The sequence below is a fragment of the Taurulus bubalis genome (genome assembly GCF_910589615.1).
Source record: "Taurulus bubalis genome assembly, chromosome: 1".
Lineage (NCBI taxonomy): Eukaryota > Metazoa > Chordata > Actinopteri > Perciformes > Cottidae > Taurulus > Taurulus bubalis.
Window position 1 is genome coordinate 22,077,165 of NC_136589.1, and position 13,645 is coordinate 22,090,809.

Consider the following 13,645-nt stretch of genomic DNA (forward strand, 5'->3'; position numbering starts at 1 on the left):
TCAGCAAGATAATCTTTACATATGAACAATTTTGTAGCGCCACTACAATTGCCAGCAGTAAAAAGCTAACGCTAGGCTATAAAACAAACTACACCAGTCACATGACTTCATGCATAACCCAAGACACATCTGCAAGAGAAATCACTTCGCTGAAAAGACTGAACACCATTTTCCTCCTAACTTTGTTTTATTGATAAAACGTCTCCACAAAGAAAATATATACAAAGCATCAGCCATCAAACAGCATAAAATAAATGTTGCCTGGGCATCCGACACAGCAAGTGAGCCGTTTCACAGCGCTCAAAAGCACTGGGAGGTCGCACCATCCAGATATTAAACAAGACGACATTGAGCTCATTGTCTGGAAAATGTCGATAAACAACATTTGTGATTGATTATTACTGTTGGTTGAAGGCTTTTCATACTTTTAAGCCTTAACTTCATGTATCAGAAACATTTAAATTAAAAAAACTGAAGAAAAAAAAATTCAAATACGAGAAGAAAGACATCCTGTATAAACTAGGTCAATTTATTGACTATCATAGATTGAAAAGGAACTGCATGGCAAATGATAAGTAAGGCAATGTTTGTACTTTTGTAGCTTTTGCTGGTGTCACCATTTTATCATGGATCACATGATAGTAAAGTATGTTCCTTAGTTAAATGGTGAAATATTGGAGAAGAGTACTTCAGTGTGTCATCCCAAAACTTGGAGCTCTGGTTTATAAACAGTGTGCACTACACGTCACTGATTATTACTTCTTTTTTTTATATTACCAACATGGTAAACATTAAAATCAAGTGAATATTTGTGTGTACTTTTGAATATATGAACATCCGTGTGTACTGAGACAGTGAGCTGAAGCGTGGCCTTTTAAAGGTGTCCATGTGGTATTTCATAGTGGGAAGTACAAAATCCTAAAAAAAGAGAAGACATATTTAAGCTTTAGGTAGGGATCAGAAGAAGGCCTATCAGGAGAGGGCAGGGATAGGGGAGTTAACAGAGTCCAGGGGTTCCCAGTGAGAGCTCATCATGGCGTCGTATAGCTCCTCGCTCCTCTGCATGAAATCTTTGTTCCACTGCTCCACATCACATTCGGGGATGGGCTCTGTAAAACACAGAGCAATGATTTTATACACATGCATGGTGTCAGAGGGGAAAAAAACAAACACAGTTTAACGATTGAGTTAGTAGTTGAGGAGATAGTGATGGGCATGGCCTCTCTGTGGCACCGGACCACCCTGAAGTTATTAAGGCTCATCTGTGAGATCTTTATGGCGACTAACTACCATTACACACTGTATGTAACAGACATGGCCAGCTGTGTTAGATATGGAAATGTCTGTTTCAAGCTACCAGCATATCCAGTATGATAATACAGTGCTGTAGAAAGGATTCCTAAAACCCAGCTGTGACTCAGCATTTTTGCGCTTGTCTCAAAGCCAATGGGTCTTTGGTTCGATGTCTGAAGTAAGGTCTGTGGTCCTGATATTTGTTTGTGTCTTCTATGTAACTTGCTTGCTACTGTGTCTATCTATCTATCTATCTATCTATCTATCTATCTATCTATCTATCTATCTATCTATCTATCTATCTATCTATCTATCTATCACAAGCAGGGAAGTATTATAACCGTTTGTTTGCCACAGAGTTTATTTTCAGCAATAACCCAAATTCCAATTGAGGAATCCCATTGGCTTTTTGTCGAGGGAACCAGTGTGATGCTAACATCCGGGATGGTATTTTCATGCTAAAAAGGGTCTTACCTTCTGAATTATCCTCGTCTACATCTCCGCCCTCCTCGTGACTCTGCAGGGGAAGAGATAAAACACTGGGAATTATTTCTGAAACATAGAATCATACCACAGGACCAAAAAGGTATACATCCAATTCTGGAAACAAGAGAAAACACCTCAAATTTTTTACTGTTATTACACCGTTTGCGTGTGAAAATATGGACAATTCTGGTTTTCCACGGACTTTCCTTTCCAGAATGTAGAAATGACTGTCACAGTCTAATTAAGCCCCATTAGGCTCTGATCAGAGAGAGCATTTGTTTACAATGAGATGGAAGCGTTTTGCCGTAGTTGCCGGGCTGTTCCTGAGTCGGGAGCAGTAATGTCCTCAGGTCTTTGTCACTGTGAGGCTTCAGGAACACACTGATTGGTCCAGGATATTAGGCTTCAGCTAACATCCTGGACCAATCTCTACTGAGCGCTGACTGGTCACTCTACTCCTTTGAGCATGGGTGTCAAAGGTTTTCCCTCACCTCCACAGCACCCGACATGTCAGCGGGTGGCATCCCCATGGGAGGTGGTGGCGCCGCGTGGCCTGGTGGCGGGTACCCATAGGGCCCGTAGTTGTAGCCACTGCCGTAACCGCTGCCGTAGCCGCTGTTGTAGCCGCTGTACTGGTCATAGCCACCCCACTGGGAGTAGTAACCCCCCTGACCCCCGTTGCCCTGGTTGCCATAGTAACTGGACTGGGGCTGGTTGAAGTTGCTCTGGTAATTCTGGCCCTGGCCACCGTGGTAGTTGCTCATCTTCTGGCTGCAACACAAGAAATAAAACACAGTTCCATTAACACTTGAAGGGAACTTGGTGAGTTCACTAAGCTCAGGTCCTTGATTCCAGATCGAACTAAAAGATCATACATCGATCAGCCCATAATAGTTCACGTCAAGTTTCAAGCGTCCGCATCTCAATCCAAAATACAAGCATAGACAAGAGGAACACAAAACTAAATTTAAGAATTATTTATAGGTTTGGGGGTGCAGGTTTTAGGCTTCCGTTTCATGTTTGACAGGAAATGCCATGTACACTCTGTGCAGTATCTGAGATGACGACTACTGATGAACGACAGTTCTCAAGTACAATTTTGAGGTACTTTCACTTTTTCATAGGAAAAAAACTACTTACTACTCCTTTACTATGCAGATATGATGTTACACAGAAAAAAGTGAATTAGAGATAGAGAGGCTATGTTTGGGTGAGTGGCAGACGAGGTATGCAGGAGAACGTTCCTGGCACTGCTCCGAAAAGGTCACGCTAAGTGGACGTGAGCGTGGAGGGCAGCCAGACCTCATGAGGGTCGTGGAGAGCCCTGTCAGAGCTGACCAAAGTGATGCAGATTGGCAATGTGTGTGTCAAGGGTTATGTGTGGAAGTAGTGTACCTGTTGACGTGTGTGTGTGTGTGTGTGTGTGTGTGTGTGTGTGTGTGTGTGTGTGTGTGTGTGTGTGTGTGTGTGTGTGTGTGTGTGTGTGTGTGTAGTGCTTCTAGTACACTATTTCTAATACTATACATTTTATTTAAAACACTACTTGGTAATATGTTTGTTGTAGGGCTTAAATTATTTAACTTAAGGACCTGAATATCACTGCTGAGAAGCTAAACGCTGCTGAAAATCCACTCGCATCCACCTTGACACCAAACCTCAATATCCAAAAATGATTAAGTAAACAACATTCTCACCTGATTAACCCGACTAATCAAATCAAGCCAGCTACATTAAATAAGGGAATCACACAAACCCAAAATCTTGTCAGTGCGTTGTTGAATCCACATCTTTAAATAATATATAATATAAAATGTATAGACAGCATTTTAAAGATGTCAATAATTCCATCTGATCTTTTGCTCAGTTTATTGAAATGTTGTGACGCATAATGAAAAGTGCATTACATACCACACAAAGGCATTTTGGGGAAATAAGGACACTTCGTGATCATCGAGCTACTTAATGATAAGGTTAGCACGACAACGGCTGCTACTATAATCTATAGGTCACTAGGTGTTTTCGTATTTTAGAGACGTGGTGCATTAAATCTTGGGAGAAGTGCTGTCTAGCGTTTCCTCGCCGGCGCCTTACCTCTTGGCCACAGCGATGCTGAGTCTGAGCGGCTTCCCCCCCAGCATGGTGCCCTGACACTCCTCGATGGCCTTCTTCTGCTCGCCCTCCTCCCCGAACTTGACGAAGCCGTAGCCTCTGCAGGTGAAACGAAAGTGAGGCGATCCTCTCTGCACCGACACACACTCCATACTTGGCATTCAATAAGCCACTTATGAGAAACAGTATATAATGGGTATTATTATGGTAGAACTGAAACTTGTTGTTTTACTTTTAACATGAGGTAGCATCACTTGAATTGTGAGTTGCTCTTGCTTAGCCTATATGGGGAAAACAATAGTTTTAGCATAAAAGACGGAAAGTGAACATTTCTTCAGCCATTTTGTTTGGAAAATAGATGAAAGATGGTGGTCAACGTCCATTTAATCATTACACCACAAAAAACAGAAAACATGATGTTATTGTGTATTTATGACAAGACTATTCAAACAATGATTACTTTTAACATTTTTGAAGCCGCGTCGCTGTCCAGTCCAACTCTATGAGCTGACGTACCTGGAGTATCCATACTGGTCCGTGACTACTTTGGCTCCCTTGCAGGAAAGGTACTTCTTGAAAACTTGGTGTAGTTGGAAGTCGTCCACCTCGGAGGCCAAGTCGCCCACAAACACTGAGAACTCCGGCCTGAGAGAAGGAGAAACTTTAAGCAAATATTCTTACTCTGTATACGCCGATTGTCCAACATTAAAAAAGGGGCAGCTGGGTTTGTGGGAAATGTTGCTATTTCCCTCCTTTTACCTAAAACCAGACAAATTAATCTGTAGTTTTCTGATGTCTGAAGCCTAAAATCTTCTAATTTTTTTTAAAAGCATAACTAACATTATCAGCATGCGGTTTTATACCGTCAAATTAACAGTAGCAGGTCTCCCCAATTCTGAGAAGGCCTGCCACTGACGCACATAAATTAATACATTAATAAACTGAGCTTTCTGAGAAGGCGGCAGATGACGGCAGATGACGGCGGCAGATGACTGCGATTAGTGAATTACAATATAATAAGAGTCTGATTAGGTTAGGTTCCAAATGGTTATGCCTATCGTGGGAGAAACAATATGTGAGCATTATGTCTCCTTCACTCAGGCAGATGTTGAGTGGCTGTTAGGGATGGGAATCACCAGAGGTCCCACGATTCGATTATATCACGATAATTGGGTCCTGATTCGATACTATCACGATACTGCGATTTATTCCCCTTTTTCCACCGCAAAAAAGGAAAACGTTGTCAACATATTGGATCTAAGAAGATGCCTTTTTCAGTCTGTTCATCTCACTTCAATCAGTTTTATTGCAGCAAAATGTGATTGTCAAGCAGACAAACTTACCAACATGTCATAGATGTTGCACCTGACAAACTGAACTATTTATATTACAGTCTACATAGTCGTGTCATTATTACAGTCTAGTCACTTCATTAGAGCTGGACGCACCGGAGAGGGGGCGGGGCTTATCTCTGTGCAGTTTTAATTTCCGCCATTCACCATGGAAATAATCACTCTTTCTGCTTCATTCTTGTTGTGAAAATCCCCAAAACGTCAGAACAACAAACGCCCTCGTATCTAGGTTCATAATATTATCCGTAGCCGCACACAGCTCGGTGGATTTCACGCGAGGAAGTGCGTCTGAATGGCGGCTGCTTTCAGCGCTGCTAGAGGACCCGTAGTTAGTTTGATTTATGCATTTTCTAACGTCTTCGACTAGCGCAAGATGTCCCGTGTAACAGCTGTGCAACAGCTGCACTAAACACGGGCGCGTTTCTAATTTCTTTCTCCGGTGTCTCCATGTTTGTTTTTACCAACTTCCTACCATCACGCTGACCTGGGCCATCTGCTGACCTCACCAGAAAACAACACAGCACCATCTAGTGGGCTGAAAAAGCAATTGATTTTATTTTTCAAGGACCAAAAAGTCTATAATTGATTAACTAAAAGATCGATACTTGGCTTCTGTGTATCGATACAATATCGGCACGCAAAATATCGTGATACTATGCTGAATCGATTTTTCCCCCAACCCCTAGTGGCTGTGTGCCTGTGACTCTCGATGAGACTTTTATATGAGACCAATTGGCCTCTGGTCATTGCAGACCAGCTAAAAAACAGCTGAACATAAGCATTTATATACTTAAATCAAACAGCAAGATGAAAGTGAAGTGTGAATCACATCTTACCCCGCCTCTGGCCGTTTTCCGTAGGTGGCATAGTTTAGCTTAAACTTCCGGGGCTGCACGGGGAAGAGAGAGAAAACACACACACACCCTGAGCCAAAACTTGAATACCAACAACATGTAGTATAGCACTGATATTGCTGAAAATGGAGAGTGGCGTTATTATGGTTGTTGTTATTTGGGTTTACATACCTCCACCACCCAGACCAGCCTTTAGCCCATTCCTCAGTTAGTTGCTACCAGAGACTCTATTCACCAGCTTCAAACAAAGTACATTTGTGTACAAGCAGCCTCTCAGCAGCAGGTACAGGCCGGTGGACAGGGGAGCCCAGTAGCTTGGCCGGCTCACAGGCGTCCACAGTGCTTCAAATTCAGAAGCAAGCTGCTAAAAGCTCACAACTCAACACCTGAGACTTAGCAAATTTTCAAGTTGCCGTGCTTTTGGTATTGTGTATTATTTATTTTACATTACCAGACCCTAAGAAGGTATGGAATATAGTTCCATGTAGTATAATATCTGAATCAGGTATTTAGCGTTGCTTCTTTGTAAACGGTTTGTTTAAAGTCACTGTGGAAGCACAGTAGGTGTAGCAAAACAGCAAATCCAACAGATCTGTTGCATTAACAAGAATTTGGTGCGTTTACAGAGCAAACCTCATATTATATATACTATATACTATTGAGTTACTGTAACAAAAAGAGGACCAAGACTAGTGGAGCTCCACTATCCACAGTCAAATCAACAATTAAATACTGCTTGATAACATAAGTCCAATACTGGGAAAAAAAGGAAGGCAGTATTATATTGTCAATAGTATATGTATATTTGTGGGGAAACAATAATGGTATATATTGCAGTAAGGATTGCATAAAAAAAAATTAAAAGATATATATGAGGAAGTATTTTGAAATTACAGCATAGAACTGACCGGGTTTGATCCAGGAACCAGTTTCCCGTTCAGCCTTTGGACGCAGCGGTCGACGCTCGCTTCATCAGCCAGCTCCACAAAGCAGTACCCTGCTGAACCCCTGGCACCAGGACAGAGAGGGGAACCATCACACGTCATATCAACCCTGCTGTTACGGTCGGTCAACACTTGCACACAGGGGTGTGTGTGTGTGTGTGTGTGTGTGTGTGTGTGTGTCTCTGTATACCCTACCCTGTTATCCTGTGAGTGATGATCTTGACTCCAAACGGCGACTCTCCCATGGCGCTGAAGGCCTGCTTGATGAAGTTCTCATCCATGTATGGGTCCAACTGGACACGTGCGAAAAGAATAAGCACATGCATCACCACACACACGCTTTTTACTCAACAACAAATAATAGTGCAGAAGTACATATACACTAGAATGTCAAACCGTTGTAACCCTATCATGATTATTATTACTATTACTATTCTTATTATTATTACTACTACTACACAATACGTGTACAATACTCAACCACAGTAGTAAAACTACTCAACCACTTGGGGAAGATTACGGCTCGTTACTTTTATATGGCGAGTATAATAATAAGCCTTATTCACCGTACACATGTTAAATAGTTACGCTGGTTAATGGTGGCTCTGTTCCCCTTTGGTACCCCCAACCAAAGAAATCCATACATGAGTGGGTATGCATGTAGCGTTATGTGTAGTGTCTCGACACACCAACACATAACGTTAACTACATGGAACGGCGCCGTTATTAACGAAATTAAACATATATAGAGACTTCTTTGAATCGCTCGTGCGCGCTCATTTCTGACGCTACTTAATGACAATACTGCTCATCTGCTTTTAGTTTAGTGTGAACTTCTGACGTTAGCTCGGAACAAGTCGCTTAGCTTGTGTCAAGGTGAAAAGCGTAACGGACAACGTTTGGGGGGACATGGGCGATGTTTAGTGAATCATTTGACCGCCATTGTTCGCTAATGAAAGTTAACCCAATGTGTTGCGCAAAGTTCCACCAGCGACGTAGCACAGAGCGGCGTTTAGCCTCACCTTTTTACGACAGGGGTCACATATCCGGGCTAACGTAACACAACAGTGCTAGCAACCAGCACGCGCAGCTAAGCTAACGTTAGCATTCCCCACACTGAAATACACGTAGACTTTAGACATACGTCACCCATCCACAGGCTCGTCTGTCGGTTAAACATCTTGAATTGGAACGGAGATGAAATGGGAGAGATGTTCGTTGGTGTGTGCTGGGGAGCGTGGGGGAAAGCGGGATTTCACAACGTTAAAAGTTCTCCACACGTTCACGCTAAACAAACCGAGACGTGCTTCCGCTTCCGCCTCAAGCGAATGCTGTCACACTTCCGGTGGTAAATCGAGTTGCGCTGTGTGCGCCTTGCGGGCGCGCGGCGGGCAGAGCATTTAGCGTTACATATTGCCGCCAAATGCAGGCAGTCCGAAACATGTAATTGATGATGAATTGGCCTGTTAAAAGTCTTTTATGTTACGCCATGTCCCTGCAAAGCAGCCTACAGTACAGTAGAGGAAGATGCAGCCGGGGAAATAATCTGAGGTTTTACAGAAAGAAGACTACGAAGAAAGGCGCTTCAATTAGGACAACAAAGTTCTGAAACTGGCTGAACAGAACAAATGCATTCCAATTATCTCCATGTGAAGTGTAGGGACAGCAATTACTTGTGTTTTCGTAGTGAATACGTTTAAATAAACTGTTAAGTAAGCTGCTTCATCCAGTGTTTCTCTATCTTGAGGCATAGCAGAGATAAAAGTAGCATCGCTTCAAGTAGGCCTACGTACGTTCTCGCTTATACAACCTATCATTTACAGAATATTCGAGAATGGTGCGTAAGCATTTCTATATAAATTACAAAAGTCAGGTTCCACCGAGATTTGAACTCGGATCGCTGGATTCAGAGTCCAGAGTGCTAACCATTACACCATGGAACCGTTGTGATCCCGCATCTTGCGTTCTCCAAATGCAAGATTTACTCATTGACCAGTAAACCCACTATGATTAAGTATTTAATGTTACTTGACTAACTTGTGCAAATAAAGAAGTCCCCTGTGACACACATAGACACACATACATAATGTAGTGACACATCACTTATGATGTGCATTAATTTAAACAGTTAGACATTGATCAAAGTGATATAAAGTAGGGCATTAAATTACTATTTTACAATGAAATGACAGGGGTAAAAAAACAAGGGATGCTACTTTTATTTCGAAAGAGCGTGTTGGTAGACTTATGTTTGTCACAGAAGAACCGTGTTTGTGGTTTACCAAAAGAGACACAGATACATAAAATAAATATAGGCTACAAAAGTTCACATCCGGCTCGCAGGTGATACTATAACCATGGAAACGTCTGTTGCGGGACGGCCAGCTAGTTGAAGAAGCGCGTTCCAACATGACGTCGACACAGAGAGAAGTCTTTACACGTGTGCTGTCTGGGGACTTGGAGGGTCTGAAGGAGCAGTTTGACCGCGACGCTGACGCCGAGGAGTCGCAGGGAACGGATCCGTGCGGAATTGAGGACGAGGTGGGGAGAAACGCGCTGCTAACCGCCTGCATGTTGGGGAGGAGCGCCATCGCCCGAGAGCTGGTCGGACACGGGGCCCCGGTGAATGCGCAGACGGTCAGAGGTGAGAGGTTATTATGAATCACACCCAAGGGCGTAGGTTTGCATAGGGGATATAGGGACAAGTCACGACCAAAGTTTGGGAAAGACACAATTATCCCCACAAATACCAAAAAAATATCTTGCACAATATATTTGAAAACGTATTTGTATTATTATCTATACTATGTTCGTCGCCCAGAAGAGAGATAGAAAACACATTTCCACGTTTTCCAATGCGCCTCCGAACCTGCGAGACAATATGCTGTCATTTAATTGGCTGAAGTGGCGAGTCAGAAACATTACGTGATTCTTGACATGTAGAAAGAGATGCAGTGCAGGTTGAAGAAGCGGGGTCGGAAACCCGCGGCTCCGGAGCCGAAAACTCCACTACTGCTGCTGGTTCTGTGGCAGCTCATGAGACACTGAGGCGTCCGCTAGTGAAGACGGATCCGTCCTCCTCCGTTTGCGGTGCTCTAAAAGTCTGGCGTAGTGAGGACGCTCAGTGTAAACGTCGCAAAAGATATGCGTTTAAAATATAAACCTCACGTGGGGACAGAGGTGTCAAAAGTATTCACATTCATTACTCAAGTAGAAGTATAGATACTAGGGTTTAAAAATACTTCTGTAAAAGTTGAAGTATCAACTCAAGCTTTGTACTTAAGTAAAAGTGTAAAAGTACTGGTTTCAAAACTACTTAAAAGTATAAAAGTAATGTAAGGGGAATTTTTCTTAAGCCGCATATCCTACCCCACGTCCCCCTAAAACAATAATGACTATAATGTTTTAAAATGTTATGTTGAAAAATGCGGGATGCACTAGGCTACCCGTTTCAGCTGCATATATGCCCATTGAAAATGATCACATTTTATTACAATGCAAATACATTAACCTCTTAGCTTTCCTGTAAAATTTGATGAAAAACGCCTATCCAGGTATACCCAAAGTAAATTGCAAGCTGCACTTTAACTATTTGGAGTAAATGCATGGTCTTGGTCTCTTTTGAAAGGTAACACTCTGAAGCTGTTTCCCCTCAATATCTTCCAGCTGATATGAAATGATGCAACACCAGTTGGTGGATATTTCTGGATGTAATCACATGTTTTGGACAAAATCTTTTATGGGATATTTTTTTATTGGACCTTTACGACGTAACAACGCCGTTTTTGTTGGAATGTTATGGATTTATGGATAAATATGAGGCGTCATCGGTGAGTTGCCTGGATTTTGTTTGTTTGTTGTTGTCTGACAAAAGTCTCGTTTGGTGGTCTGATCTTGAAACGGGTTGCATAACTGGAATTACAAGAATCGTAGGTTTCCAGAAACATGTGGTAATCGTACCGAACTCGTATCGAACTGTAGGGGTACAGTGTACAATAGAATGTCCAGTAAAGGACGCCCGCGGGACGGCAGAACGTTAAGTATGTGTACTACTGAGCATTAACATGCGTTTCATGGAGCGGAAGACATGATAACTAGTTGCCTATAAAACAAACCAAAATGAAATAGTAACGAGGCTATTTTTGAAATGTAAGGAGTAGAAAGTACAGATATTTGCGTGAAAATGTAAGGAGTAGAAGTAAAAAGTCATCTGAAAAATAAATACTCCAGTAAAGTGTAGATACCCAAAATTTCTACTTAAGTAAAGTAATGAAGTATACTTTGTTACTTGACACCTCTGCGTGGGGATCAAACCTGCTACCTTGTGTAGTTATTTAGTGCATAGTTTTGATTAGTTTCATAGTCAACACATGACAGTATGTTTTGTTCTCCTCTTGATAAGAGTTTGATAGTTATAACAGGTAAAATAACAATACAATGTCAATAATTGTCTTTATTCTTGTTCTATGATTTCATAAATACAACAAACTATAGTTTTTGTATATATAATATGACTATATATACAACTTTAAAAGCTGTGATATCAAATAGCTTTTGCGGCTCCAGACACATTTTTTAGGTGGAAGATGCTGAGACCAAACCTATGCCCTTGATCACACCGATCAAACGTGGCACATTTGTTGTATTCAAAGTATATTACATTTGCCTACAAAATTAAAGTAAAATGAGCCTGTGCGTGTGACAGTATCCTTTTATTTGTAATGTTTCTGAGCTGGCCCCACAAACACCACTCTCAAGGCAGGCGGCGTGTTTTCTTCCCCATGCGTGTGCGCTCCTTGTCCCGCAGGTTACTCCTCGCTGCACCTCGCCGCCTGCTGGGGCCACCTGGAGACCGTGAGGGCCCTGCTCGAGCTGGGAGCGGACCCGCAGTCCCAGACCTTCAGAGGGCAGCGGCCTGTGGACCTGGCCAGGACGTACAGCAGGACAGACTGTGCGGACTGTCTCATCCTGGCTGGTGTGTGTGCGTGTGTGCGGTTGCGTGCGTGGCTGATGTCACGGTGTCATCTTTAAGCGACCACTGATTAGTAATAATGTTTATAATTGCGAACCTGTGGGCGTCTCTATTCCTATGCAGAGGCTAAACAGGACCTTATGTCATATGTCGACTTTGTTACGGACCTGGTCTCTGACCCAGAGAGGAGCCTCACAAAGGAGGAAAAGGTGACATGTTCTCTCTACATCAGGATTCAAATATATTCACGTACATCGCTTTGACATTGATTATTATTAACTGTATATTCTGAATAAATATTGTGTGTGTGTGTGTGTGTGTGTGCGTGCGTGTGCGCGTGTAATATTAGCAGGGATGAGGGGACCCGGGCCTTTTACAGCTGACATTTCATAAATTGTTTTAACCTTTTACATGATCTTAGCTTCACTCAGCAACCTTTATATTCTCACTTCACTACACGCACCAAGCTTCCATTTGCCATGCCCAAGGTATTTTATACAAAAACCAATTGAAGACACAGTCGATATTTATAGTCGGCAAAATTCTTAACTATAGGAGTTTGAAACACACTGATCCCTACATTGCACCCCAAATGTAAAAAACTAACCCCTGCCAAATGGATGCGATCTAATGGGTAAATGCATAGTATGTGTGTATGTCACACTTTCCGTTAAAGAGTAATTGGTCCTGGGGCCCTTAAGAGAACGGCTTCTTCTTTGGCTACGGCTACACCCGTCCACCAAGTTTCATAAACATCGGCTGTTGGTTTTTACCGTAATCCTGTTGACCAGCTAACAAACCTGACCAAAAACATAACCTGGTTATTATAATAATGATATAAAATGAAAATGGCACCAATGCTGCAGGTCTTTCCTGCCATGTATTTATCGCGGTGTCTCTCCCTCGTGTGAACCGCTGCACAGAACATCTGCACGCATGCGTGCTCCGCCAAGACGGACTGGATCCAGAGTGTCAGGAGCCCAACGGCCTCAGACTTCAGGGCCCAGAGGAGAGACATGGAGGACAGTCTTCGGCCGGTTCTGGACAGGCTGGCTGATCAGTGTGAGTGTTGGTCACAATACTGCCGACTGGTTTTGTTTTGTGAAAGTGGAGTGAAAACGTTTCTCCAGGATCATTGTTTTTGTTTGTTGTTGTAATCTTCATTTGGGCCACATTTGCCATCTCCAAATGGTTTGTGAAGTGTGTATTGCATGTTTTGATGGTTTTTTTTGTTACTAATGGATCCTCTAATTTCAGTCTGCAGCAGCTGAGGCGCTCATCCAACCAGCTGGGAAGGTCTAAAGCAGAGGCAGAGCTGTGCGATGTCAGTGTTGTGCATGTCAGAAAGAAATGTGCCCTTGTTTCTGTTTACAATTAGTACAACATGGAAATTATTTTATAGTTGTAAAGCATGGGGATGCTGTTATTCACACCTGAACCTCAGTGAGATTGTTTATCCTCTTTTTTAAAGTCCTGCTCTGCCCACAGGACCGCCTGAGACCACGACACCGCCGTGCTCAAACTCGTTTAACAGGCCACACGACACAGCCGTACGGCCTGAAATATGTTAACCCTGCTGTTGCAGACAGGGACGTAGTGTGGTCTTTAAAAGGTTGTTTTTTTTTAGTACAAGAA

At 42.7% G+C, this 13,645-nt stretch overlaps 2 protein-coding genes across 2 annotated transcripts; one reads left to right on the forward strand and one right to left on the reverse strand.

The window, feature by feature from the left end:
- Window positions 1-117: 117 nt before the first annotated feature.
- trnau1apb (tRNA selenocysteine 1 associated protein 1b) lies at window positions 118-8,277 on the reverse strand. Its single transcript, XM_079216814.1, has 9 exons — window positions 8,183-8,277; window positions 7,234-7,331; window positions 7,003-7,102; window positions 6,077-6,129; window positions 4,405-4,533; window positions 3,871-3,987; window positions 2,271-2,550; window positions 1,768-1,810; window positions 118-1,109 (listed from the first exon to the last, which is right to left on the reverse strand). The coding sequence occupies exons 1-9, from the start codon at window positions 8,216-8,218 to the stop codon at window positions 973-975; spliced, it is 993 nt and encodes a 330-aa protein (XP_079072940.1). The 5' UTR covers window positions 8,219-8,277; the 3' UTR covers window positions 118-972.
- A 1,170-nt stretch (window positions 8,278-9,447) lies between these two features.
- ankrd45 (ankyrin repeat domain 45) lies at window positions 9,448-13,614 on the forward strand (the record flags this gene model as incomplete). The annotated part of the gene is made up of 6 exons (XM_079228344.1): window positions 9,448-9,682; window positions 11,846-12,013; window positions 12,134-12,219; window positions 12,934-13,072; window positions 13,268-13,334; window positions 13,499-13,614. 5 exons carry the CDS (start codon window positions 9,448-9,450, stop codon window positions 13,279-13,281), a joined length of 642 nt encoding a protein of 213 aa, XP_079084470.1. The 3' UTR covers window positions 13,282-13,334; window positions 13,499-13,614.
- Window positions 13,615-13,645: the final 31 nt, after the last annotated feature.

Excerpts from the sequence above, each read along its gene's own strand:
- trnau1apb (XM_079216814.1), bottom strand. The coding sequence starts at position 8,218 with ATGTTTAACCGACAGACGAGCCTGTGGATGGGTGAC. Across the intron at positions 3,988-4,404 it reads GACCAGTATGGATACTCCAG|AGGCTACGGCTTCGTCAAGT; the intron begins GTACGTCAGCTC and ends TTTCACCTGCAG. Across the intron at positions 2,551-3,870 it reads AGCATCGCTGTGGCCAAGAG|CCAGAAGATGAGCAACTACC; the intron begins GTAAGGCGCCGG and ends CTTGTGTTGCAG.